At 38.1% G+C, this 24,660-nt stretch overlaps 1 protein-coding gene across 3 annotated transcripts in view; it reads right to left on the reverse strand.

The window, feature by feature from the left end:
* Positions 1-24,660, reverse strand: part of RO60 (Ro60, Y RNA binding protein) — a 301,212-nt gene that overhangs the window by 12,990 nt on the left and 263,562 nt on the right. For 2 of the 3 annotated variants that reach the window (XM_081300541.1, XM_081300542.1), the window contains exons 2-5: positions 6,576-7,172; positions 3,203-3,423; positions 2,647-2,793; positions 1,924-2,061 (exon numbers count right to left, since the gene is read on the reverse strand). In XM_081300541.1, coding sequence (XP_081156667.1) covers positions 1,924-2,061; positions 2,647-2,793; positions 3,203-3,423; positions 6,576-7,155 — 1,086 coding nt within the window. In that variant the 5' untranslated portion in view covers positions 7,156-7,172. Of the gene's footprint in view, positions 1-1,923; positions 2,062-2,646; positions 2,794-3,202; positions 3,424-4,372; positions 6,403-6,575; positions 7,173-24,660 lie in introns of those variants that run through there. The other variant, XM_081300543.1, reaches the window with a different exon arrangement.

The following is a 24,660-nucleotide window of genomic DNA, read 5'->3' on the forward strand; positions in this document are numbered from 1 at the left end:
TACTACATGGAGTTGAAATAGAAAAAGTAGACATCTTTGACCTACACCTTATCTCAGAGTAAAGTTATCAATCTTTCACCCTTCAGAGTAGGATGTTAGTTTTTTTTTTGGTACTGGGGAGTGAAACCAGGGGAACTTTACCACTAAGCTATATTCCCAGTCCTTTTTATTTTTTGAGACAAGGTCTCACTAAGTTGCTTAGGGCCTTGCTAAGTTGCTTAGGTTGGCCTCAATCTTGTAATCCTCCTGCCCGAGTTTCTGACATTACAGGTGTGTGCCACTACACCCAGCTGTCAGGAGTTGCATATAGGAACTGAGCACCCCTTAGCTTTGAGCGATGAGAATGTGGAGATGTGGCAAGCCAGCCATAGGCTGTGTGTGTGTGAACTATGAGCACTGAGCACACAGTGTGGACTGAAACGATGTTGCCCGTTTGGGTGGGTGATGTACTTTGGCTTGCTCTGCCTATGATCCCCACACAGCACATGAGATGGGCATGGAATTCCTAGATGTCCGTCAACCTGTTGATAGCAAGACATTACTAACCCCCCGAAACCTGACCCCGTGCCTCATTTGAATGGCTTCTCCCCAATAAAAGTGTTCAGCACATGCTTTGCGCTATCTTTCTTGTCTGTTTTGTCCCCCTTATGGGAGCTATGGCTGAGGAGTGGTCACTGACTCAAAGAAAAGGTACTTTCTATGTTTTTATTTAGTCCCCAAATTCACTCGGAGTGACCCTGACCGATCTAATCATGTGTTGCAACACCCAGCTATGTTTTATTAAAGTTCATTTCTATCCCTTATTTATTTATAAACTGTTTTTCTTTTTAAAATTATGAAATAAGCCAGACATGGTGGTGCATGCCTGTAAACCCAGTGGCTCGGGAGGGTGAGGCGCAAGAGTGAGGCAGGAGGATCACAAGTTCAAAGCTAGCCTTAGCAAAACAGCAATGCCCTAAAGCAACTCAATAAGATCTTGTCTCAAAAAAAAAAAAAAAAAAAAAAAAAAAAAAGGACTAGGAATGTGTTTCAGTGGTTAAGTACCCTGGGGTTCAATCCCCGGTACCAAAAAAAAAAAAAAAAAAAAAAAAAAAAAATCATGAAATGATGTTTTGTCAAGTGCTTCACCCTCACTCTCCAATTTAGATGAGCATGTGTTTCTGTCCCTTCATTCTACTAATGTGATACATTACATTGACTGGTTTTTATATGTTGAATCATCCTTGCACATCAGGGATAAATATCACTTGGCAATGGTGTATAACCCTTCAAATTTGCTACTGAATTTGGATGTTATTTGTTGCATATCAAGAAAACTTTAAAACCCCAAAATTTTAACTTATTATTCTGTTATGGGATTTCCATTCTGAAAAACTCACTTGCTATCAAGACTGATGAAATTCATCTACCAATTAATGGAAAAAACAGGGGCAGAGAACCAAGTCATAGAAACCTACAAGAATGCAAACTTTAAAATTTAATAATTTTATCAAAATGATCAAAATCATCTTAGTATAGTAGTTGCTAACCAAAGATAATAGAAAATACTTTACTTATAAACTTATGATGTTATTGCCAGTCACAGTGGTGCGTACTTGTGATTAATAGCAACCTGGGAGGCTGAGGTGGGAGGATCACAAATTCAAAGCCAGGCCAGGAACTTAGTGAAACCCCGTCTTGAAATAAAATATAAAAAGGACTGGGGATGTGGCTCAGTGGTAAAGCTCTTCTGGGTTCAATCCCCAAAACAAAAAAACCCCAAAAAACTTACATTGTTATTTATATACCCTCTTCACATAGATTAATGAAGAACAAATGAATATATACTCTAAAATGGTTACAACTATTCATCTACCTTTAAAATGTTTTTACAAAAAATGTTAATTCCCAAGTCATTTAAAAAAAAAAAAACAAAAGTCAAACCTTAAATGTTTTATAAAAAGCAGCATCTAATGCTTTTAATATTTCTTCATCAGGGCGCCACTTCAGTTTTCCTCTTAGTCCATGACCTGTTTTATAAGTTTCTAGTGCAACTAAAACATGAAATGGATGTATTCGAGCCTAGAAACAAGACAAAGATAGAAAGTAAAAGCAAAATTCAAGTTAAAAAATAGTAATTATGATTTTCATTACATGGTGTGCTACTGTAGCTAAGAAATACATTTTATAAAGAAAAGAGAAAAATGAGGATTTTTAACCTTAGAATTCTGAGTCAGAATGTAATCTGTTATATTGGGGCTGGGGTTATAGCTCAGTGATAGAGTGCTTGCCTCTTATACATGATGCACTGGGTTTAATCCTCAGCACCACATAAAATTGAATAAATAAAATAAAGGTATTATGTCCACCTACAACTAAAAATATATATATTTTTAATATTTTTTAGTTGTAGATGGACACAATGTCTTTATTTTATTTATTTATTTTTATGTGATGCTGAGGATCGAACCCAGGGCCTCAACACTTGCTAGGCAAGTGCTCTACCAGTGAGCTACAGCCCCAGCCCCTAAAAATATTTTTTAAAAAATGTTAATCTGCTATAAAAGTCTCAGAACACTTAAAATATGCACTAACTACATTTCCAAAATGTAGAAGCCAACTTTTTCAGTTAGTAGATAAAAAAAAAAAATGCATGATAATACTTACCTTTTTCAACAGTTTTTCATTACATAGTTTTTCACATACTAAAGATACTTCTGAATTTCCTGGTTCAAGCACTGAATTAGCAGTCATCTTTCCTAGATTCCTTAGCAATGCAGTAAGAGGCATTTCTTGTAACAAAGCCTTCCATACCTATAGAAAGGAATGTAAAGAATCAAGGAGAAATGAACTGAGTATAACACAGGTATATCAATGATAGGAGTTTATTCTCCAAGGCTTTTATTTAGATTTCAAAGTACTTTCAGAATGAGAATTTGTCTTAAGGCTAATCAAATAAGCTTAACTTACTCTTACTAGAATAAGAAAGTATGTATTTTATGAAGAAAATACAAAGATGATTTTTAAAAATTAGGCAGGATATGGTGTGGAGTGGATCTGACACAAAATGCCAATTGGACATCAGTATTAGATGTTTTAAATTAACATTAATTTCAAGACATTTTTTAGTTAATTTCTGTCTGTCTTTCTTTTTGCAAGACTGGGGATTGAATCAGGGCCTTTTACATATAATATTTCCTTTTAAAATAATTAATTTACTCACCTCTTTAGATTTTAAGTGATTTGTTAGAAGATGTTCCCTAACTAATCTATGTTCTTCTATTAGATGAATGACTTCCAGTTCATCTTTTGTGCGCTTCACTTTCTCTACAGCCTCCAGATACTTTAATAATTTTTCAGTTTCCACAGTAAGTGCTTTTTCTTTATACAATTCATGGACCTCCTTCCAGCCCTTTGTAATATATTTGGTCACAATGGCAAGTCCTTTAATAAGATAAAGAATTGAAAAGGCAGGCAGGATTACCAAGTAAAAAATAGAACATGTTTCTGGAGAATGCAGCATATGATAGCTTAACTCCCCTCAAGTGAGATGCAGTTTTCTTCACTATCACAAACATATTTAAGCAAATGGAGCAAATTAATTTCGCAAATTTTATCATTACTGTTTAAATACAAGACTTCTGGGGAAAGAAAACATCTATATCCTAAATAATTTACAGAGGCTTGTTCCCCCACCCGCCCCACAATACCAGCATTATAAACTGTAGGCAGTGCCTATTTCAGTTTCACAATCTCAGAACAATTCACAAGAATACAGATCTATGTCAATAAATAGTTATTTGTCCTTCTCTGTTTCTGAATCAATATGCTTTTCTGAATAGTAGAAATTAAGTGGAAATGGACAGGTAGGTACTTTTAAAACTGTCTTTAAAAAACAAATTAAAGCATATATATAAATAATACATATTTCAGTTAGGACATTACAGGATAAATTAAGAAAAGAGAAAAATAGTTTGCTCATTCCTTCTGTAATTTCTTCTAATAGTAAAAAGAGCTTTGTGAGTGAAGAAATAAATATTGATCTTTCTAGGTCTCAGTTTCCACATCTGTTAAAAAGGGGGGAATTCATTTACTACATTTAAATGTCTACAAGGCAAAGTCAGACAAAGTAAGGAAATAAAACAGCCTATGATGATGTCAAAGTCATTAGGACTGTGATGAATTGAGGAGAGCATATATTGACATGTGTTAGCCAAGTATTGCCTTAGTACTATTAAAAATGTACTTTCAAGAAGTCAGAATATGGATTTTTATGAAGTCTTCTGACTTCCATTTTTTCCTTATTTTATTGGTCAAATTAAACACAGCTAAGCAAGAATAAGCCTATGTGCTATTTTTTTGAACTCTAAACAATATGAGCAAAAGTTTGTACCAATATACAGGAACTTCTAAGGTATTGTGAATCTTTTATCTTCCAGATTTTTGGTTTTGGATTGAACCCAGAGAGTGCTTAACCACTAAGCCACATCTCCAGCCCCCCCCCCTTTTTTTTTTTTTCATATTTTGTTTTGAGACAGGGTCTAGCTGAGTTGCTTAGGGCCCCACTAAGTTGCTGAGGCTTTGAACTCAAGATTCTCTTCCCTCTGCCTCCCAAACTGTTGGGATTACAAGGTGTGCACTATTGAGCCTAGCTTTATCTTCCAGATTTTGTAATGATATATTAAACGATTAAATGTTTCATGCAAGCATGTCTTCTACATTGTCTTACCAAGGAAAATAATTTATTAAAGCAATCTTATCCTACCCAATTCTGTAATTACAGTAGCCTGCAGGTACATAATACCCAATAAATGAATCATACTTTGATTTCAGTTAGGACATTAACATATTACTTATTTTGGTAGCTTATAGTTTATTTAAAATTCATTCTGAAAAGCCAAGGGGTCCTCTAAGCCAGACATGATATTGCTATAATTAACAAGGTTTTAAATATCAGTTTTGTTCTTATCAGTTAAGAAACATCTACTAACTCTGTATTTTGTAGATCAAGAAAAAAAAGCCCAGAATAACTATTTCCACAAGTTCAGAAACTAATCTGTCCAATCAGAATTAGTAATAGGTGATCTTTTAAGTCTCATACTTACTTTATTTTACTATGCAGTGTTTCAACAAACAAATTAGGCTGGGTGCCTATCTCCCTTATACTACTCAAAGATTTAAGTGCTAAAAAAACAAAGCAGCATAACTGGGAAAAATCACAGGTAAATATTTACTTACATGACCTTAGAAAAAGCCTTTCTAAACCTAACATAAAACAAAAACCTGTGAAGGTACAAGTTTGACTACATTAAAATCCCCAACTTCAATGTGCCAGAAGCACGCCTGCATATGTATGCACATGGGCACATACACACACAAAAGACAAAGAAAAAAATGGGGGGGGGGGTTTGCATGAATGTGTATCAATCACTAACTCCTATAATAACATATTCCAAGTACTTAAAACAATGTCCATCAATAATAGATACTCAATATTTGTTGAATGAATGAATGGTGATAATAATCAACATCAAAAAGAATAAATATGTTGAAGCAGGGGAGGGGAACTAATAATGCACTTCTACTACATACCAGAAAATATGTATGCTAAGTAAGTATTTTAAGATACATTATTATGTTTAGTTACAATAATTGTAAATGTTATCCTTCTCCCTTTTCTAATAGAGGAAGGCACAAAAACTCAGAAAGATTAATTTACTTGGCTTAAGTATACAAAGTAACAAGCAGAAATAAAATTCGAGAGGCTATATTTTCAAGTTTCATTTCTGATAGAAAAAAAAGTCAAATTTTAGACATGCTGATTTTTGCAGAAGTTCATATTTTAAATTATTTCTTCCAAGAAGTTTTTATATTCTTCCTAAGAGGGACTGATAATTATTTTAGATACAACTAACTTCAAGTCTTTTCCCATAGGTTTAGAAAAAGTACTCAAGTTACCCTGTGAAAGCTAAGGACAATTAACACCCTACATTGTTAAACTGTGCACTATTTTAAGTAGCCTTTAGGTTCCTTGGCAAAAAAGTTCTAGAGAGATGGGGATGAGGGGTGTCTACAGCAGTACAATTTTGTTGTCTGCCATTTGACAAGCTGGTGTTTGCTTATTACAACTTTAGTCTATACTCCATTCATAGCTCACACTCATTTGGGTAAACACTCGAGCTAGCATGGTGACATTTTAAGATTTAGATGTTAATTTGTAAAATTGTTATATGATTCTTGATCATCAATGTCTGGATTGCCTATGATTAGTTGTTAGGTGTTTAGTTCCAGGTTGGCATTAAATATTTTAATTAGTCGGGCTGGGGATGTGGCTGAAGCGATAGCGCGCTCGCCTGGCGTGCGTGCGGCCCGGGTTCGATCCTCAGCACCACATACAAACAAAGATGTAGTGTCCGCCGAGAACTAAGAAAAAATAAATAAAATATTAAAAAAAAAAATTAAAAAAATATTTTAATTAGTCAATCAATCTGTCTCAAAAAGGCTAATTCTTGGAAATAATTACATAATGTCAAATAAAAATTCACTATTTATTCTACAATCCATTCCCCCATACCCCATGAACATCTTATGCTTACCTTCACTGGAAGGCTTAAGATGTGATAGTCTTAACAGATCTTTGTGAGACCAGCCATTTCTTTGTTTATATTTTGTAACTGCTAGAGCAAGGGCCATGCCTCCTTTTTCATTGTACCAGTCTGCAATAGCCTTCCGGAGAGCACGACCCCACATACCACATTTCATGCTTTCCTTCAGATCTTTCTTAAATTGGATAAAAGTAAAGAGATGTGTAGGAATACGACAAACTTCAGAAACAGCTTTAAATGCTGCTTGTTTTGTGCTTATGTCAGAACACTGGGAACAAATAGCAAGTGCAAAGAGCAAAGGCTCTTGCTTTATGGTTCTGCCTTCTTGACTAAATGACTTTATTTCCTGTATCACTTCATAACCTTTGCCATCTTCAATCAATCTAATTAAAGCTTCAGCATTTTCAAGGCCCAGCTTCTGTTCTTTGATATAGTAAGTCCCACCTTCAGAACCAAAACATAAGAACCGATGCAGTCTATTCATGTCAGTGACTTGCCATACATATCCATCTTCAGAATTGGCTACTTGCTTTTCATTCAGTGGCTGCATTTGATTTAGAGTTTCCTCCATTTTTCCTTTTAGGAAACCTGTGAAAAAAGCAAAATGTTATTACAACTAGATGTACAAAATAAAATCATATAAAGGAAAACAATATTAATATTCACACACTGAAGTTACTGGAATCTGTTACAAACATAATTAAAAAATATCTTTAAAGCCAAGTTTTCTTTTAATATAAAATCAATATAGATGCCCTTAAGAAAAATTAGAAAAAGGAAAAAAATGAATGGAAAAGAAAAGCCCTATGTGACCACCAAAAATGACCTCTAACAAGACATGCTTAAGTTTTTAAAATGTTCTTGCTTTGTATTTATATTTTTATAAACCAGGGAAATTCAAATACTTCAAAGCAAACAAACTAGATTATAGCCATGGTGATATGATAATTAGCAGCTACAACTAAAGAATCATATTTCTGAGGTACAGTGTATTGTCTGGGAGATGAAACAGGTAGTACAGCACCATGTCTCTAGGCCCAAAGAGGAGGAAAGGGAGAGGAAGAGATGAAGCAATGTTAACTGACTCTAGGAAATATCTTACTCCCTGAAGAACTGTAGACATATTTTTTTGCTGCCTATCCAACATCCATTCCTCTTTCTCTTTTCTTTTCCAAGTCTTTCAGCCTTTCAGGGTGTTAGGCCTTTCCCTAGCCCAAAGGAGTAAACCTTGATTGCTCTAAGCTAATGGTTCTCAAACTGGATGTGCATCAAAATTATCTAAAAGGCCGATTAAAACACATACTGGTGAGTTCTACTCAGCCGTGTCTTTCATAATTAAAGAAGTCGAGGGTGAGGCCTAAGCATGTGTATTCATCACAAGTTCCTAGATGCTGCTCATGTGGTATATACTTAGCCACAATCCTGGTACTCTCATTTTCCTTGCTATGAGAGGGATATAAATTGGGTGCTTGTTAGGATCCACTGCAACCTGTTTGCTGGAGTATGCTTTTCAAATCTTCTCCTCTTCCTCCTTTTTTTTTTTTTTGGTACTAGGGATTGAACCCAGGGGCACTTAACTACTGATGCTAGGAGCCACAAACAAAATATAAATGGCACCTTTGGTTGTAAAGTGACGCCAACTAGCCACTGAGGTATTATTATGCTAAGATTTACATTCATATGCAAATTGGGCTCCTGCTGTTCACCTTGGCTTGCTACAGGACTCAAGTTACCGGACTGCTGGAGAGTTCCCATTGGTTGGGGAAAGATAGTAGGAGGAAATTCCGGGGAAGGTCCGGGACCCTGGCTCCGGGAGGCGCGCGGTTCCGGCAGACGCCCGCGTGGGAGGACCGGGTTTGGCTTGCCTGCGGCGGCTTTTTCAAAATAAAGTTTTGTTCCTGCTTGACTGGCTCGTGATTCTGTGCCCAGCCAAGACTGCGGCATTTGGCGGCCCGCACGGGGAACGCCTGAAACTTAGAGGTGAGTAAAACTGCTCGCCCCTGAGGGAAGGCGACAGAATGGGTGAACATTTAGAAAAACAATGTGTTCTTGTTTTGATTTATTTTGTTTTTATTTCAAGCTCCCTAGCCCTAGAATTTTCTCAGGCGAACTGGGAAAAATGGTTGGCTCAAGGTTTGAAGTTATTCGGCCCTGAGAAAGAGAAAATTGATACAACCATTGTCTGTTCCGTTTTTGTTTCATTCTGTTTTGGCTTTGTTTTATCCTATCTTATTGGGTTACGTTACCTTTATAGTAGATTAGAATCCAGTAAAAAACAAACCGAAAAACTGCTAAGTAAATTGTTAGAGGTCCAGACTATGGTAGAAAAAACGCTAAGTCAAGCAAAAGAGAAGGTCTCTCAAGCTAGTCAGACAGGAAAATTTAAAGAAACCAAGCTTAGAGGAAAAGCAGCCATCAGGTGGAGAATTACAACAGGAGGTTGCTACTAACTCCATTCTATCACCAGAGGGCGTAATTCAACCAACAGCTCCATCTACCGCTGAGCGGCCCTCAACTCCCGTAGTTGATGGACGGAATTCTGAGGCAGGACCCCAAAGATTAGCATGCCCTGTACTTGAGCAGGCAGGAGGGCAACGAATTCACCGTGCTTTAGATTTCAAAACAATAAAGCAATTAAAGGAGGCTGTAACGACCTATGGGCCGCAAGCTCCCTTCACAATAAGCATGGTCGAATCTGTTACCAACTTGGACATGACACCAGCAGATTGGGCTAACATGTGTCGATCTGTGCTAAACGGAGGACAATATTTATTATGGAAAGTTGCCAATGAGGAATTTTGCATGGAGACAGCTAGGCGAAATGCAGAAGCTGGTTATCCTCAAAGAAATATAGAAATGCTTTTGGGGAAGGGACCTTATGAGGGTCAAAGACAGCAAATTGAATATGACCCTGGCGTATACGCACAGATTGGTGTAGATGCAGTTAGGGCATGGAAAACTTTACAGGGGCATGGAGACTTACAAGGTCAATTATCTAAGGTAATACAAGGAACTAATGAACCTTACGCTGAATTTGTAGATAGACTTACTCAGTCAGCCTCTAGGATATTTGGTAATACAGAACAGGTAATGCCATTTATAAAACAACTGGCTTATGACCAAGCAAATCGTTGCTGCAGAGAGGTCATTAGACCATGGAGACATGAAGATTTAAACACATATATTAAATTATGTAGAGACATTAATGAACAAGGGCAAGTCTTAGCAGCAGTACAACAGGCTTTAGATGCCAGGCCAAAAACATGCTATAATTGTAATCAAACAGGACATTTTAAAAGGAGTTGCCCCATAAGAGGAGGGTTTAACAAAGCGGGGTATCAAAGGAATAGAATACCGGGTATTTGCCCACGATGCCATAGAGGGAAACATTGGGCTAATGAATGCCGTTCTCAAACCACCATAGAGGGTATTCCGTTATCAAAAAACGGACAAAGACCAAGTGTTTACCCACGATATCATGGAGAAAGGTATCAGGCTCCGTTGCCAAAAAACGGACTAGAGGGCCCAATGCCCCGGGGCCCAAAACCACAAATATATGGGGCAATGGAGGAACCCAACAGCACCATCAAGGTAGTGCCCAGGACGCATTATCCATTAAATCCCTCATCAGACAAACTAGAGGGAACGCAGGGCTGGACATCTGCTCCTCTGCCAGAGCAGTACTAACTCCAGAGATGGGAGTTCAAATCATTCCCACAGGGGTAAAAGGACCTCTTCCCCAGGGAACAGTAGGCTTATTATTGGGACGCAGTTCTTCTACACTAAAAGGACTTACGATAAGTCCTGGGGTAATTGATCCCGATTATGAGGGTGAAATAAAAATTATAGCTAGTTCTCCAAGAGGTATATCAGTAATTTCACCAGGAGATAGAATAGCACAGTTATTAATAATACCCAGCCTGCATGATAAATTTTCCAGTCGTAATGTAGAAAGAGGTTCCAAGGGATTAGGCTCCACAGGTGTAAATTGGGCTATGCTGTCTTTGAATTTAGATTCTCGCCCAATGCTAAAATTAAATATACAAGGACATAACTTTAATGGGCTGCTGGACACAGGAGCTGACCTTAGTGTCATCTCTCATCAAGAATGGCCAAAACATTGGCCATTACAACAAGCCACTCAAACGCTTCGAGGCCTAGGAGTGGCGACTAATCCCCATAGAAGTGCTATGGTATTAGATTGGAGGGATCCTGAAGGATGTGAAGGAACTATACAGCCCTATGTATTGGATCATCTTCCCGTAAATTTATGGGGACGAGATGTCCTAGATCAATTAGGATTGACATTAACAAATAACATCAATCCTAATGCGCCCACTACTAGGGCTAAACAAGGCTTTAGGAAAGAAAAAAGATTAAGAGAACAAGAACAAGGTATAACAGCACCTATTCAAATAGATCAAGAAATAAATAGACACGAATTGGGTTTTCAGAAAGGGCCACTGAGACAATCAAAATTACTTGGAAATCAGAAAGACCAGTGTGGGTTCCTCAGTGGCCCCTGACTAAAGAAAAGATACAAGTAGCCCATGACTTGGTCAGACAACAATTAGCGGAAGGACATATACAACCTTCCGTATCTCCCCATAATACTCCCATTTTTGTCATTAAAAAGAAATCTGGTAAATGGAGATTATTACAAGATTTAAGAGCCATTAATAATGAGATGGTTATTATGGGACCTGCTCAATCAGGGATTCCTCAATTGTCTGCTTTACCAAAAACCTGGCATGTTTTAGCTATAGATATTAAAGATTGTTTCTTTTCAATTCCAATTCATCCCGAGGATAGTCCACATTTTGCATTTACTATCCCTGCACTGAATCATGAAGGTCCTGATCAGAGATATGAATGGAAAGTACTCCCTCAAGGGATGGCTAACAGCCCAACTATGTGTCAAATTTATGTTAATAAAGCAATCCAGCCACTTAGAAACCAAAATCCTGAACTACAAATATTTCACTATATGGATGATGTGTTATTGGCACATAAAGATAAAAACACATTACTAGAATGTTATGCCACACTTACAAACTTATTGAAAAATTATAATCTAGAGATAGCAATAGATAAAGTACAATTAAATCTTCCAATTAATTATTTAGGAGTTCTATTATCCTCAACCATGGTCCGTCCACCAAAAATTCAAATACGAGTAGATCAACTCAAATCACTTAATGACTTTCAAAAGTTATTGGGAGACATAAATTGGATAAGGCCTTATCTAGGCATACCAACAGGAGAGTTAGGACCTTTATTTGATATTCTAAAAGGTCCATCAGATCCAAATTCACCCCGAATGTTAACGCCTGAAGCAAGAAAAACATTAAAAATCATTGAAACGTATATGGAAAATATGCATTTGGATAGAATTGATATAAGTTTGCCTTTATTATTTATTGTACTACCAACAAAAAATATTCCTACAGGAGTATTTTGGCAGGAAGGTCCATTATTGTGGATACATTTATCTTATTCTCCTAACACTATTCTTACTAGATATCCTGAGGCTGTAGGACAATTAATACTCAAAGGAATAAAAGCAGCTAAGGGAGTATTTGGGATTTCTCCCAATAAAATTATCACTCCATATACTATGGATCAAATTGATGAGTTAGCTAATGAGTTAAATACTTGGGCAATAATCATGTGTAAAACTAGTGTTTCATTTGATAATCACTTACCATCTAATCCTTTGTTGTCTTTTTGGTCTAAGCATCCTGTAGTTTTTCCAAAAATGACAAGAAAAACCCCTATCATAAATGCTCCAAATATATTCACTGATGGGTCAAACAATGGTACAGCAGCAGTAGTTACTCCTGATCAAACTTTTACATTTTTAGTTCCCAAACAATCAGCTCAAAAGGTAGAGCTTAATGCAGTATTACAAGCTTTTATGATGTTTAAAGATTCTGTATTTAATTTATTTTCTGATAGTCAGTATGTAGTTAATGCTATAATATCCCTTGAAGATGCTGGTAGGATTTCACCTTCTTCTACTGTTTTCTCTTTGTTTTCTGCTATACAAAGTCTAATCTGGGACCGAAAAGATCCATTCTTTATAGGTCATATCAGGGCACATACAGGATTGCCTGGAGCCCTTAGTATGGGCAATGAACTAGCAGATAAATCTACACATGACATACATATTTTCTCCACAATAGAAGAAGCTATAAATTTTCATAAAAGGTTCCATGTCAATGCTAATACTTTACAAAAACGTTTTAAAATAACTAAAGAACAAGCCAGACATATAATAAAACAATGTCAAAATTGTGTGACATTTTTACCACAAGTTAATCTTGGAGTCAATCCTAGAGGACTGATACCTAACCATATTTGGCAGATGGACGTCACACACTTGCCAGAATTTGGAAAATTAAAATATTTACATGTTACAGTTGATACCTCTTCCGGATTTTTGATGGGCTCCCTTCATGCCGGAGAAAAAACTAAAGATGTTATAGCTCATTGCTTACAAAATTTTGCCACTGTGGGTGTTCCAAAACAGTTAAAAACGGACAACGGTCCTGGTTATACTTCCACCTCTTTTAAACAATTTTGCTCATCATTCGGTATTACTCACATAACAGGAATTCCATACAATCCACAAGGACAAGGCATAGTTGAAAGAGCTCATCAAACTATTAAAATGTACTTATTAAAACAAAAGGAGGGAATTGGAAAGGGGTATATATCCCCCAAAGATAAACTTAAAATAACCCTTTTTACTCTAAACTTTTTAAATTTAGATTCATCGGGACTTAGTGCTGCGGAAAGACACTTGTACCCCAAAAATGTACATAAGCCTAAGGTACTTTGGAAAGATATTCTAACAGGACAATGGAAAGGCCCCGATCCAGTCATAGTATGGAATCGGGGTGCTGTCTGTGTTTTCCCACAGGATGAACAACAACCGATTTGGATTCCAGAGAGATTAACTAAAACAATTTCTACAGAAAAAGAAGATGATTTGACTCAAATTCATAACAGCTGACATCCAGAGCTCCAGCTTGGCTATTCTTACATCTGCGGCAGTGATTAACCAAGGTGTTTTTTTTTTTTTCAATATCTATTTTATTATTGCATTTTTCCCACACCATAAAGTTCTATTTTATTTTATTTTATTTATTTATTTATTTTTTGAGCTCATACAAACCTAGGTTAATGTTTTTCTGATCAGTTTTATTTTTTGACTGTGTTTTATTTTTTGACTGTGGAGTTTTTAAACATTGCAATGGAGATTTCACCTAGGTATAGTTACAAGGCCTTTATTTACTATTGTCTTATGTGTTGTATGTTGTGTGCACACTTCTGTTTTGTGTTGTATGTCTGTATGTATGTATGTCCATATTTCTTATATGAGGAGCGCTCATGAAAAAATGGATCCAAATTTTTTCTTTATTCACGTGATTTATATGGTTTAATTTAAATTAGGTGAACAGCTGTTAATGATTGTTTTTAAAGATGGTTAACAGATCTGTTTGTTTGCTAATTTAAATTTGGTAAACAGCTGTTAAGGATTGTTTTTAAAGGAGTTTAACAGATCTGTTTGTTTACTTTCACCTTTCCTTTTTATTATATTTAATAATTCTGTTCAGGATAATGTCTCTTTAGCATCATTGCCAGAATTCCCATCTCCATCCCAGTGCCGGTGAAGACTAAGATAAAACCAAACTACAGCTTCTATGATAGCAATCACAGTAAACTGTATAAACTGATGCATCAATGAATATAACTCAACAAGTAATGCTATCAAGGACTTGATTTACTTTGGGAGGAAATGGACACATTGATAGACTCCTCCAATTTGAACTGCTTCCAGAACTTGCCTGGACTATATATCAGTTGCATACATTGTGAAATATCATCTGGTGCACCGAATTGTGGTACTGCTGGCATATCTTTGCTGATGGTGTCACCAGTGATGCAATTTCCTTGCCAGCTCACCCCATGTTTATTGTGGTAATACTGGCATATCTTTGCTGATGGTGTCACCAGTGACGCAATTTTTCCAAGGAGCCATCAATTGGCTTAATGTCGTGGCATTTCTGTATCCTCCTCCCTTCTACTAGTGATGGTCTAAAATTTGGGGGCCAACAGAGGTGAGGCAAAGAACCTCACCCCCCCACTGGCACCAAGGCAAAATTTGGGGGCCAACAGAGGTGAGGCAAGAACCTCACCCCCCCCACTGGTGCATAGGCCTATCCACAAGCATGGCTGAATGCTGGACCGGTAGTCAGTGACGGGTTGATCTGATTACAATGGATTCAACCTAAGACAGGAAGCTGACGCCTAAAGGTCAGTTCTCCCATGACGGGTAAGAACCATATGTTAAATTGGACAACCTACCAGGCACGGTCCATAGCCACATTGCTTGTTGCTTAATTAAACAGAAGGGGGCAGATGCTAGGAGCCACAAACAAAATATAAATGGCACCTTTGGTTGTAAAGTGACGCCAACTAGCCACTGAGGTATTATTATGCTAAGATTTACATTCATATGCAAATTGGGCTCCTGCTGTTCACCTTGGCTTGCTACAGGACTCAAGTTACCGGACTGCTGGAGAGTTCCCATTGGTTGGGGAAAGATAGTAGGAGGAAATTCCGGGGAAGGTCCGGGACCCTGGCTCCGGGAGGCGCGCGGTTCCGGCAGACGCCCGCGTGGGAGGACCGGGTTTGGCTTGCCTGCGGCGGCTTTTTCAAAATAAAGTTTTGTTCCTGCTTGACTGGCTCGTGATTCTGTGCCCAGCCAAGACTGCGGCATACTGAGCCACATCCCCAGCTCTTTTTATATTTTCTTTTGAGACAGGAGCTCACTAAGTTGTTCAGGATTTCGCTGAATTGCTGAGACCGGCTTTAAACTCGTGATCTTCCAGCCTCAACCTACTAAGACACTTGGATTACAGTTGTGTGTCACCATGCCCAGCAAGTTTTCTTTACTCTTAAAGGGGGCTTAGGCTAGTGAAAAGGCATGTTTCTCTTTACTGCCCTGTGATATTATCATCTGCAAGTGATAGTGGGTAGTGAAACTGTCTACAGACCATGAAAAGAGTCAGATTTTGAGGACATGTCAAGGAATCTGAGATCCTTGAGCTCCCTGGGACCGAATTTCCTCTTATGTCATAAACATATCCTTGGTGTTTAAGCCATTTTAAAGTTTTATTATTTGTAATTGAGAGCATCCTAATTAACATTCCTTTAATTGTGCTTGCTTGTGGTTTATGTCATCTGTAATGACCTCCACTTCTCTCCTTACATCATTTCTACACTTGGGTCTTAGCCAAAATCTACAAAGTTACCAGAACTAACTTTCCTACAATTGCATCCCTTTTTATTCTTTAAGGGAACAACCATAATCATCACTGGTTCATCAGTATACCATTATTCATACTGTACTTCAGTAACTCCAGGTCCTTCATTCAGGTCCCTAAATCCATTCACAGGGTTTCTGCCCATGGCAAACAACACAGCCAACAAAAAATCTCAAGGAGCACCTAATGTAAGACATGAATGTTTCTCTTCACAAAAAAGTAAAAAAGAAAAAAAAATGAATTCCTGCTTTCAGAGAAACCACATTCATTTGTGGAGGGATAAATATAAATGCTGTCTCAATAATTCAGGAAGATCTGTGCAGCAAATACAAACTGAAAAAGCTGAGAGGCATTCCAAATGGAGGTTTCCGAAATGCTGGTCTTTTTCTATAGATTCTAGAAAAGGAATTATCTAAATGTACTGGCATAGTTGTAAAGACACACTGACAGAAATGTAGTAGCTTAAAGAGAAACACATGGTAGAAGTTTTGTTTTGAAAAGGATACTTGCTTATACATTGTGGGGAGGGCTAAGGAATGGAATCCTAATGAATATTAACAATTGGGAGCTTAGGAAAGAAGGGTCCTTTACTCAGAGATCAAGTAGATAAAGGGCGGGAAAATACCATTGGGCTTAGTAAACAGAAATAACTAGAAAATCTAATGGCAGTACAGTGGTTATAAGAAATAGATTTATTATAATGAGATAGGAGGGTATTCAGTGAGGAACAGAATCCACAGAATAGACTACTCTAAAGGAAGCAAAGGTATAAATGATGAAAGCATAGGTATAAAAGACTGAAATCTATCCTCAGAACACTTGGAATGGAACACCATTTGATTCAGCTATTCCCCTCCTCGGTCTATACCCAAAGGACTTAAAATCAGCATACTACAAAGGCATGTTTCTCTTTACTGCCCACATCCACATCAACGTTTATAGCAGCACAATTCACAATAGCTAAACGGTGGAACCAACCTAGATGACCTTCAATAGATGAATGGATTAAAAAATGTGGCAGATATACACAATGGAATATTACTCAGCAATAAAAGAGAATAAAATCATGGCATTTACAGGTAAATGGATAGAGTTAGAGAAGATAATGCTAAGTGAAGTTAGCTAATCCCCAAAAATCAAATGCCAAATGTTTTCTTTGAGGCTGATTCATAGTGGGATAGGGAGCAGGAGCATGGGAGGAATAGATGAACTCTAGATAGGGCAGAGGGGTTGGAGGGGAAGGGAGGGGGCATGGGATAATTAATGATTGTGGAATGTGATGATAATTACTATCGAAAGTACATGTATGAAGACACGAATTGGTGTGAATATACTATGTGTACAACCAGAGATATGAAAAATTGTCCTCTCTCTCTATAATATGAATTGTAATGCATTCTGCTATCATATATAAATAAAAAAATCACATAAAAAAACAACATACTACAATGATGCAGTCCCACCAATGTTTATAGCAGCTCAACTCACGATAACTAAACTATGGAACCAACCTAGGTACCCTTCAACACATGAATGTCATATACACACAGTGGAATATTACTCAGCCTTAAAGAATGAAATAATGGCATTTGCTGATAAATGGATGGATATCATGCTAATCGAAATAAGCCAATTCCCCAAAACCAATGGCTTAATGTTTTCTCTGATATGAGGATGCTAATTCACAATGAGGGGCAGGTACTTGGGAAGAATAGAGGTACTCTGGATTGGACAGAGGTGATTGAAGGGGGCATGGGAGTAGGAAGGATAGTAGAATGAATCAGACATTATGTGCCTATTGGATTATACAATTGGTATGATTCTACTTCATGTATAACCAGAAAAATGAGAAGTTATACTTCATTCATGTCAAAATGCATTCTATGGTCATGTATAACTAATTAGAACAAAAAATTTAAAAAAGGACTGGAATCTAGAGGAAAACCTTAAAATTTTTTTTTAGTTGTGGACGGACACAATATTTTTATTTTTATGTGGTGCTAAGGATCAAACTCAGTGCCTCATATGTGCAAGGCAAGAGCTCTACCACTAAGCTACAGCCCCATCCCAGAAAAATCTTTTTTTTTTTTTTTTTTTTAATCTTCAATGGGAGGGAACTGAGGTTAAGACTGAAAGAGTCGGGGCTGGGGATGTGGCTCAAGCGGTAGCGCGCTCGCCTGGCATGCGTGCGGGCCCGGGTTCGATCCTCAGCACCACATACAAACAAAGATGTTGTGTCCGCCAATAACTAAAAAAATAAATAAATAAATATTTAAAAAAAAGACTGAAAGAGTCAATTGGAAAGTTGAAAATACAGTAAAGAAAGGGTATTATGGAAAGAGTGATATTCCCGAAAGCAGACATATGACTTTAGAACATTGAACTGGCCTACTCATGGCAAGAGATAGCTGTGAAGATTACCCATAAAGTGATTTGAGACAGATGGAGGTATAAAGAAACAAGAGGAAGTTCCCATCTGACAGAATATGTAGAATTCTATGGGAAGCCACCCATGAATTACTTGAGGGTCTTTACCCCGGGTATAGCAGCCAGGGAGGTTTAGGTTTGGCACTGTGAACTATTTGTGGCTCCTCCCACTCAATAAATTGCCCAATGCACATGACCTTTATCTCTGCTCTACTAGAAACATCCCTCACAGAAGCTCCAGACATGGGTGTAATCCCTTGGGAACTGAACAGGCCACCTTCTTTTTTTTTTTTTTTTTTTTTTTTTTTTTAAAGAGAGAGTGAGAGAGGAGAGAGAGTGAGAGAGAGAGAATTTTTAATATTTATTTTTTAGTTCTCGGCGGACACAACATCTTTGTTGGTATGTGGTGCTGAGGATCGAACCCGGGCCGCACGCATGCCAGGCGAGCGCGCTACCGCTTGAGCCACATCCCCAGCCCCAGGCCACCTTCTTTTGGCAAAGAATATTCCATGGAAAACCTTTGATGTTCCCGATATAAATAAAGCAAGCCCAGGCTCCATTTTGCTCTTTTTAGGGTGGAAGCCTGTCCTGCTCCTGCTTTTTAAAAAATATTTCCTATGTCCTGTAGTTTTTTCCTTGTTCTACTTTTCTTAGCCTTTATTCTGCTGTCAGTGCATGCCACCGAGAGGAACCCCATTTCCACAGTCTACATGGGATGTGGGTGGAAGAGTTCCAAATGGTATGTGGGGCAGTTTGGTGTCTAGGGGAGCAATGAAAGACTGGGTCTGCGATGGGAACATATGATGTGGGAACAAGTGCATGAGAGATGGAGCTCTTCAGATTTTTAATGTGAGCTAAGGGGGCAGTTTTATTGAGTCGTGTTCAAAACACCAGGGTCAATATTCCAAATAAAACTGGTACAAATATACTTATGTCAATGAAGGTTAGGTCTCAGGTATTATATGAGCATATCAGTCATTAGGGACTGATTTAAAGTACTGATTATAGGTTGAAACTCCTGGTGTAGTTGATGTTTCTTTTTATTCTCACCCCCTTTTTAATTTGCCTTTCAATCCAAAAAACTTTAAGACTAACAGCCTTCTCAAACACTGATAACTTAATTGACAATTCCAGTAGAAAAAAAAATTATCTTGTTTTGATCTTTACAATGCATTTGTTAATACTGATCTCTGATATACACACACATGTATATATATACACACACGTATATATGTATACACACACACACACTTTGGTACTGGGAATTGAACTCAGGGATACTCAACTTCTGAGCCACATCCCCAGCCCTATTTTGTAGACAGGGTCTCACTGAGTTGCTAAGCGCCTCGCTGTTGCTGAGGCTGGCTTTGAACCTGGGATCCTCCTGACTCACCCTGGGATTACAGATGTGCACCACCACTCCTGGTTTTTAAACATATTTAATATTAGATATTCTGGTGATGTCAGATCAGGCTGGGCAGGCAGCAACCAAAGGAGGCAGATTTAAAAGGGCCGCTGAAAAGGCTTTATTGAGATATCACTCCCGGGCGGAACTCGATTAGACCCACAGAGGGGACGGGGAAGGGTCTGAGGAGAAACCGCGTGGAAGCTCGACCAACCGGACTGGACTTTTATGGGGCTTACAGCAGGAAGGGAAGGGCTTGGGACAGGAAAAGGTGTCTCTAGGGTCCCTTGCCCCCTTGGAGTTGGTCAGGGGAGTTGGCTGAACTCCAGGATTGGCCAGGGGTTCCTGCTGATTGACAGGTGTTAGTCAGGAGATCTGGCTGATCGACAGGCGTTTCCGCCGGCATCTGATTGAGGTTCAAAGCAGCTCGGGCTGCTTTGTTCTAAGTTGCCACTAAGTCGCCACCAAGTTGCTGCCACCGACCTAACAGGTATCATTTGTAGAACAAGTAGCAAAATAAACATTTAAGTAAAAAAAAGGATGTCTAGAAAAAAGGTAATCTCTAAAATATAACCCTTATAATCACTACTATAAATTTAAATAAAAATCATGGGAGGCCATCGTCTTGTTCTGAGCACCTATACTAGGTTTTAATAGATCAGACCAAAACAAAACGGAGTCATTCATGCTAAATACCACATAGTCAAACTGAAAATTTAAAGAAGCCGATAGATGATAGAGCTCAAAACAGACAAAATTTTCCTGAAAACAGGAGATTCTAGTTCATCTGAATCAGCAAGGTAGTATCTTTTTAACCCTTACAAAAAAGCAATCTGAAGTAACCTGATGTTTACCAGTGTACGGTTTACATATGACATGTCCCCCCAAGGCTAATGTATCAAAAATGTAAGAATATTTAGAGGTGAAATGATTCATTTATGAAAGTCTTAACCTAATCAACACATTAATTCCCTAATAGGAATTAACTGGGTGGTAACTCTAGGCAGGGGGGTGTGGCCAGAGGACATAGGTCATTGGGAGCATGCCTTTAGGGTATATATTTTGTTCTGGTAAGCAGAGGTCTCTCTGCTTGCTGTGTAACCTTCTCAGCTGCTTTTCTCCACCACATCCTTCTGCCATGATGTTCTGCCTCATTCCAGGCCCAGAGGTAATGAGTTGGCTGTCTATGGACTAAGACCTCTGAAACTGTGAGGGCCAAATAAATTTTTCTTTCTACAAATGTTCCTGTCAGATCTTGGTCACAGCAGGGAAAAACAACCAGGTGCAGTGGTGAACACCTGCAATGCCAGCAACTCAGGAGCCTCAGGCAGGAGGACCACAAATTCAAAACCAGCCTTAGCAACTTAATGAGTCTCTGTCTCAAAAAAGGACTGGGGGTGTGACTCAGTGGTGTTAAGTACCTCTGGGTTCAATCCCTGGTACCAAAAGAACCCCTCCCCCAAACAAACAAACAAACAAACAAGAAAAAGCCTCTTCACTATTGTGTTAATGCCTAGTGAGACCAATCTATTTTGTAGAATAAGGTGTTGTCCAATTCTAGAATTAGTCCATTTTATGCTTTGAACATAGACTTTGCTGTCTGCCAGTGCAATTTATTTTAAAACAGACAAGTTTCTTTCTCTTCCTCTCCCCTTTCCTAATCACAGGGGAAATAGGATCACCTTTCTTCCCCATCGTAGTCAGAGAACTAAACAACTCAGACTTCAGGGATGGCACCAGAAGATCTCAGCAACAACCATCTCCCAAATTAACAAGTGAATTACAACTCCTGACAAGAGATCACAGGAAATGTAGCCTTTGAATCACCTCTTTAACACCCTCCCTCTCCCCAGGATGGGCAGAATTACAGCCTCTGGGACTGGAGTCCTCTGTTTCTCCTTTGCTAGCAAAGCAATAAAACTTTATTTTCTCTTTTCTCAAAACCGTGTCCTTGTTACTGGACTGGGGACAAGGACTGAGCTTTCAGTAACAATTAGGATCCCTAAATTTGTTGTAATTTTGTCTCTGGACATAAGAAAGTTAGTACTTATTCACAGCTTTATCAATAGACTCTTCCTTTTCTATATTACACTGACAACCACAAAAACAAATCTTTTCAACATTTCTTCAGCAGAAACTGCTTAGCTTTCTATATGCTCGTATGACCATAGTTTCCAGGATGCACCATAGAACAATGGAACAGATCATTAACAACCAGGGCACCTTATTCTCTACTTGCTTATGTAAACTTACCAGGGTCAAATTTTTAAAGTGAAGATGGAAAAAAGTGTAGCAGCATGTCTCAAGCTACTCTCCTTGTCAGTGATTACTAATAGCCAAATTAACTTTAAAATTGGCCAGGTAATGTTAAGGATGGCCTTAGGCCTGAGCCTAAGTAACTCCATTTTAAAATTCCAGTTTGAAACCTGCAGTCTCACCAGGCATGCCTAAAGGAGCCCTCCAGTATGGCCCTCAGGAACAAACAAGTCACTTCTCCCCACCCTGACAAACTCAGAGTAAAGTCTCTGGCATGTAGTCCTCGCCCCATAAGGGGGAAAGGCAAAAATATCAGGGTGAAGATCACCAGACCATATACTTTAACCCCAGGGTAAATGACCTCACTGACAGACCTGCGGCAACTGATAGGGATTAAAAGGGTGGTCAAAGCTTCAAAATTTAGTATAAATGAAGGAGCAAATGAATAGACATTCAGCCAGCCAACACTGATGCTCTCACGTTGGAGAACCTATGGAGGACCTAGATTGACACCCCAACCCTTCTCATCATCTTGATCCTCTGCCAGTCTCAAACTCTACAGCAGCCTCTTAACTCTGGTGAGAAAAGGACTTCTCCTCAGCCAGCAGTCAGCTCCACCCCAGAAGCCTGCCTTGGTTCCTGATCTGATCACCACAGTCTGAATGAGTGTGCATCTGCTGGACTTAAAGCCAAAAGGCTTGAGACTTTTGATCTGAGACTTAGCATGCAGAGGGAATGTCTATCATGAGCCTGTCGTGATTAAGTGTGCCTGCAGTGCTTAGAATTAATCTAGAATTGTTTGCTGTGAACTGATTATGTCTATTGCAGTGCCTAGCATTAAGGATTGTAATTTTCTTGATTAAGAACCTACAGAGGGCTGGGGATATCGCTCAGATGGTAGAGTGCTTGTCTTGCATGCACAAGGCCCTGGGTTCAATCCCCAGCACCACAAACAAACAAGAATCTACAGAGTGAAAATGTATTGAGTGATTTGAGTGAATAAAGCATTGACAAAGGCAGAAGCGTCTGGAAATTCTTTATCTCTCCCTCTCCACTGGGTTAAGTTGCACCTTTTGCCATGGGACAGTAATATGACACTGTGGTATAATAAAGATCATCTGGTCTTTGTACTTGGTTCCTGGTAGGCTCTCAAAAACCCCTGGAATTTCCTGAGTGTAGGAGTCTTTGTTATACTAACACAGTGACTCACTGTGGGCTCTAAAGTTGTACCCTTTATAATAAAACTGCACTCCTAAGTCTATCACTGTTGAGTAAATTACATGAGTCATTCTAATGAATTAATCTTGAAAGTTTTGTGGAAACCTTGAATTTGTAGTTGGCAGGGTAAAAGTGTGGGTAGCTGGGGAATCCACCTGCAACTGGTATCTCAATCAAGGGAAGTTTTTAAGGACTTTGCCTTTTTACTTGTGGAATGTGATACTAATTCCAGGTAGTTAGTATCAGAACTGAACTGAACTGCAGAACAAGGTGTCAAGAGAATTGGTATTAGAATACAGAACCAAAGGCACAAGTGACAAAAGAAAAAAACAAACTGGACTTTATCAAAATTTAAAACTCACGTTTCAAGGGACACTACAAAGAAAACAATACAATAACCCATGGAACAGAGAAAGTATTTGCTAAGCATAGGTATATATAAAATATATAAATAACACTATTGTAACTCAATTAAACAGGCAAAGGTTTTGGACAGTTATTTCTCCAAAGATATGCAAATGGTCAAAAGAATCTGAACATATAATTCTCCAAATATATCCAATGATCAAAGATATATGATGAAGATCATCAATCATCAGTATACGTAAATCAAAACCACAATGATAAGCTGACTTGTATAATCCCAGCCACCAGCCTCAGCAAAAGCAAAGCACTAAGCAACTCAATGAGACCCTATCTCTATATAAAATACAAAATAGGGCTGGGGATGTGTATAGCTCAGTGGTTGAATGCCCTGGTTCAATCCCTGGTAACCCCCACCTCCATTAAAAAAAAAAAAACAAACCCACAGTTATAGGCTGGGGGTATAGCTCATGTAAAGCACTTATCTAGCATTAGTAAGGCCCTGGGACTGATTGTCAGCACTGCAAAACAAAACCACAACGAGGTACCACTTCACATCCACTAGGATGGCTATCCTCAAAAGGACAATATTTTAAGTGTTGGTAAAAATTTAGAAATTGAAACCCTCTTATGCCACTGCCACTAGTTGGAATATAAATCATGCAGGCACTTTTTTAATTTATTTTTTTTATTTTAAAGTCTGGTAACTAAAAAAAAAGTCTGGTACTTCCTCAAAAGTTTATATATGGTTTCCATATGACCAAGAGATTCAAGAGAAATGTAAATGTGTGTCCCTACAAAAACTTGTAGACAAATGTTCTTATCAGCATCATGTAATAGACAAAACCCGGAAACAAACCAAATCATGATCAACTGAGAAAAGATTAAAACAGTGGTATATCCATACAATGGACTATTATTTTGCAATTAAAAGGGATTCAGTACTGATACATGCTAAAACTTGAACAAAGCTTGAAAACATGTTATTTGAATAAAGCCAGTCACAAAAGGCTATGTGTTCCATTTATATGAGATTGAATAAGCAAATTCATACATTAAAAAAAAAAAATCA

The sequence above is a fragment of the Spermophilus citellus genome (assembly GCF_964194105.1).
Source record: "Spermophilus citellus genome assembly, chromosome: 6".
Taxonomy (NCBI): domain Eukaryota; kingdom Metazoa; phylum Chordata; class Mammalia; order Rodentia; family Sciuridae; genus Spermophilus; species Spermophilus citellus.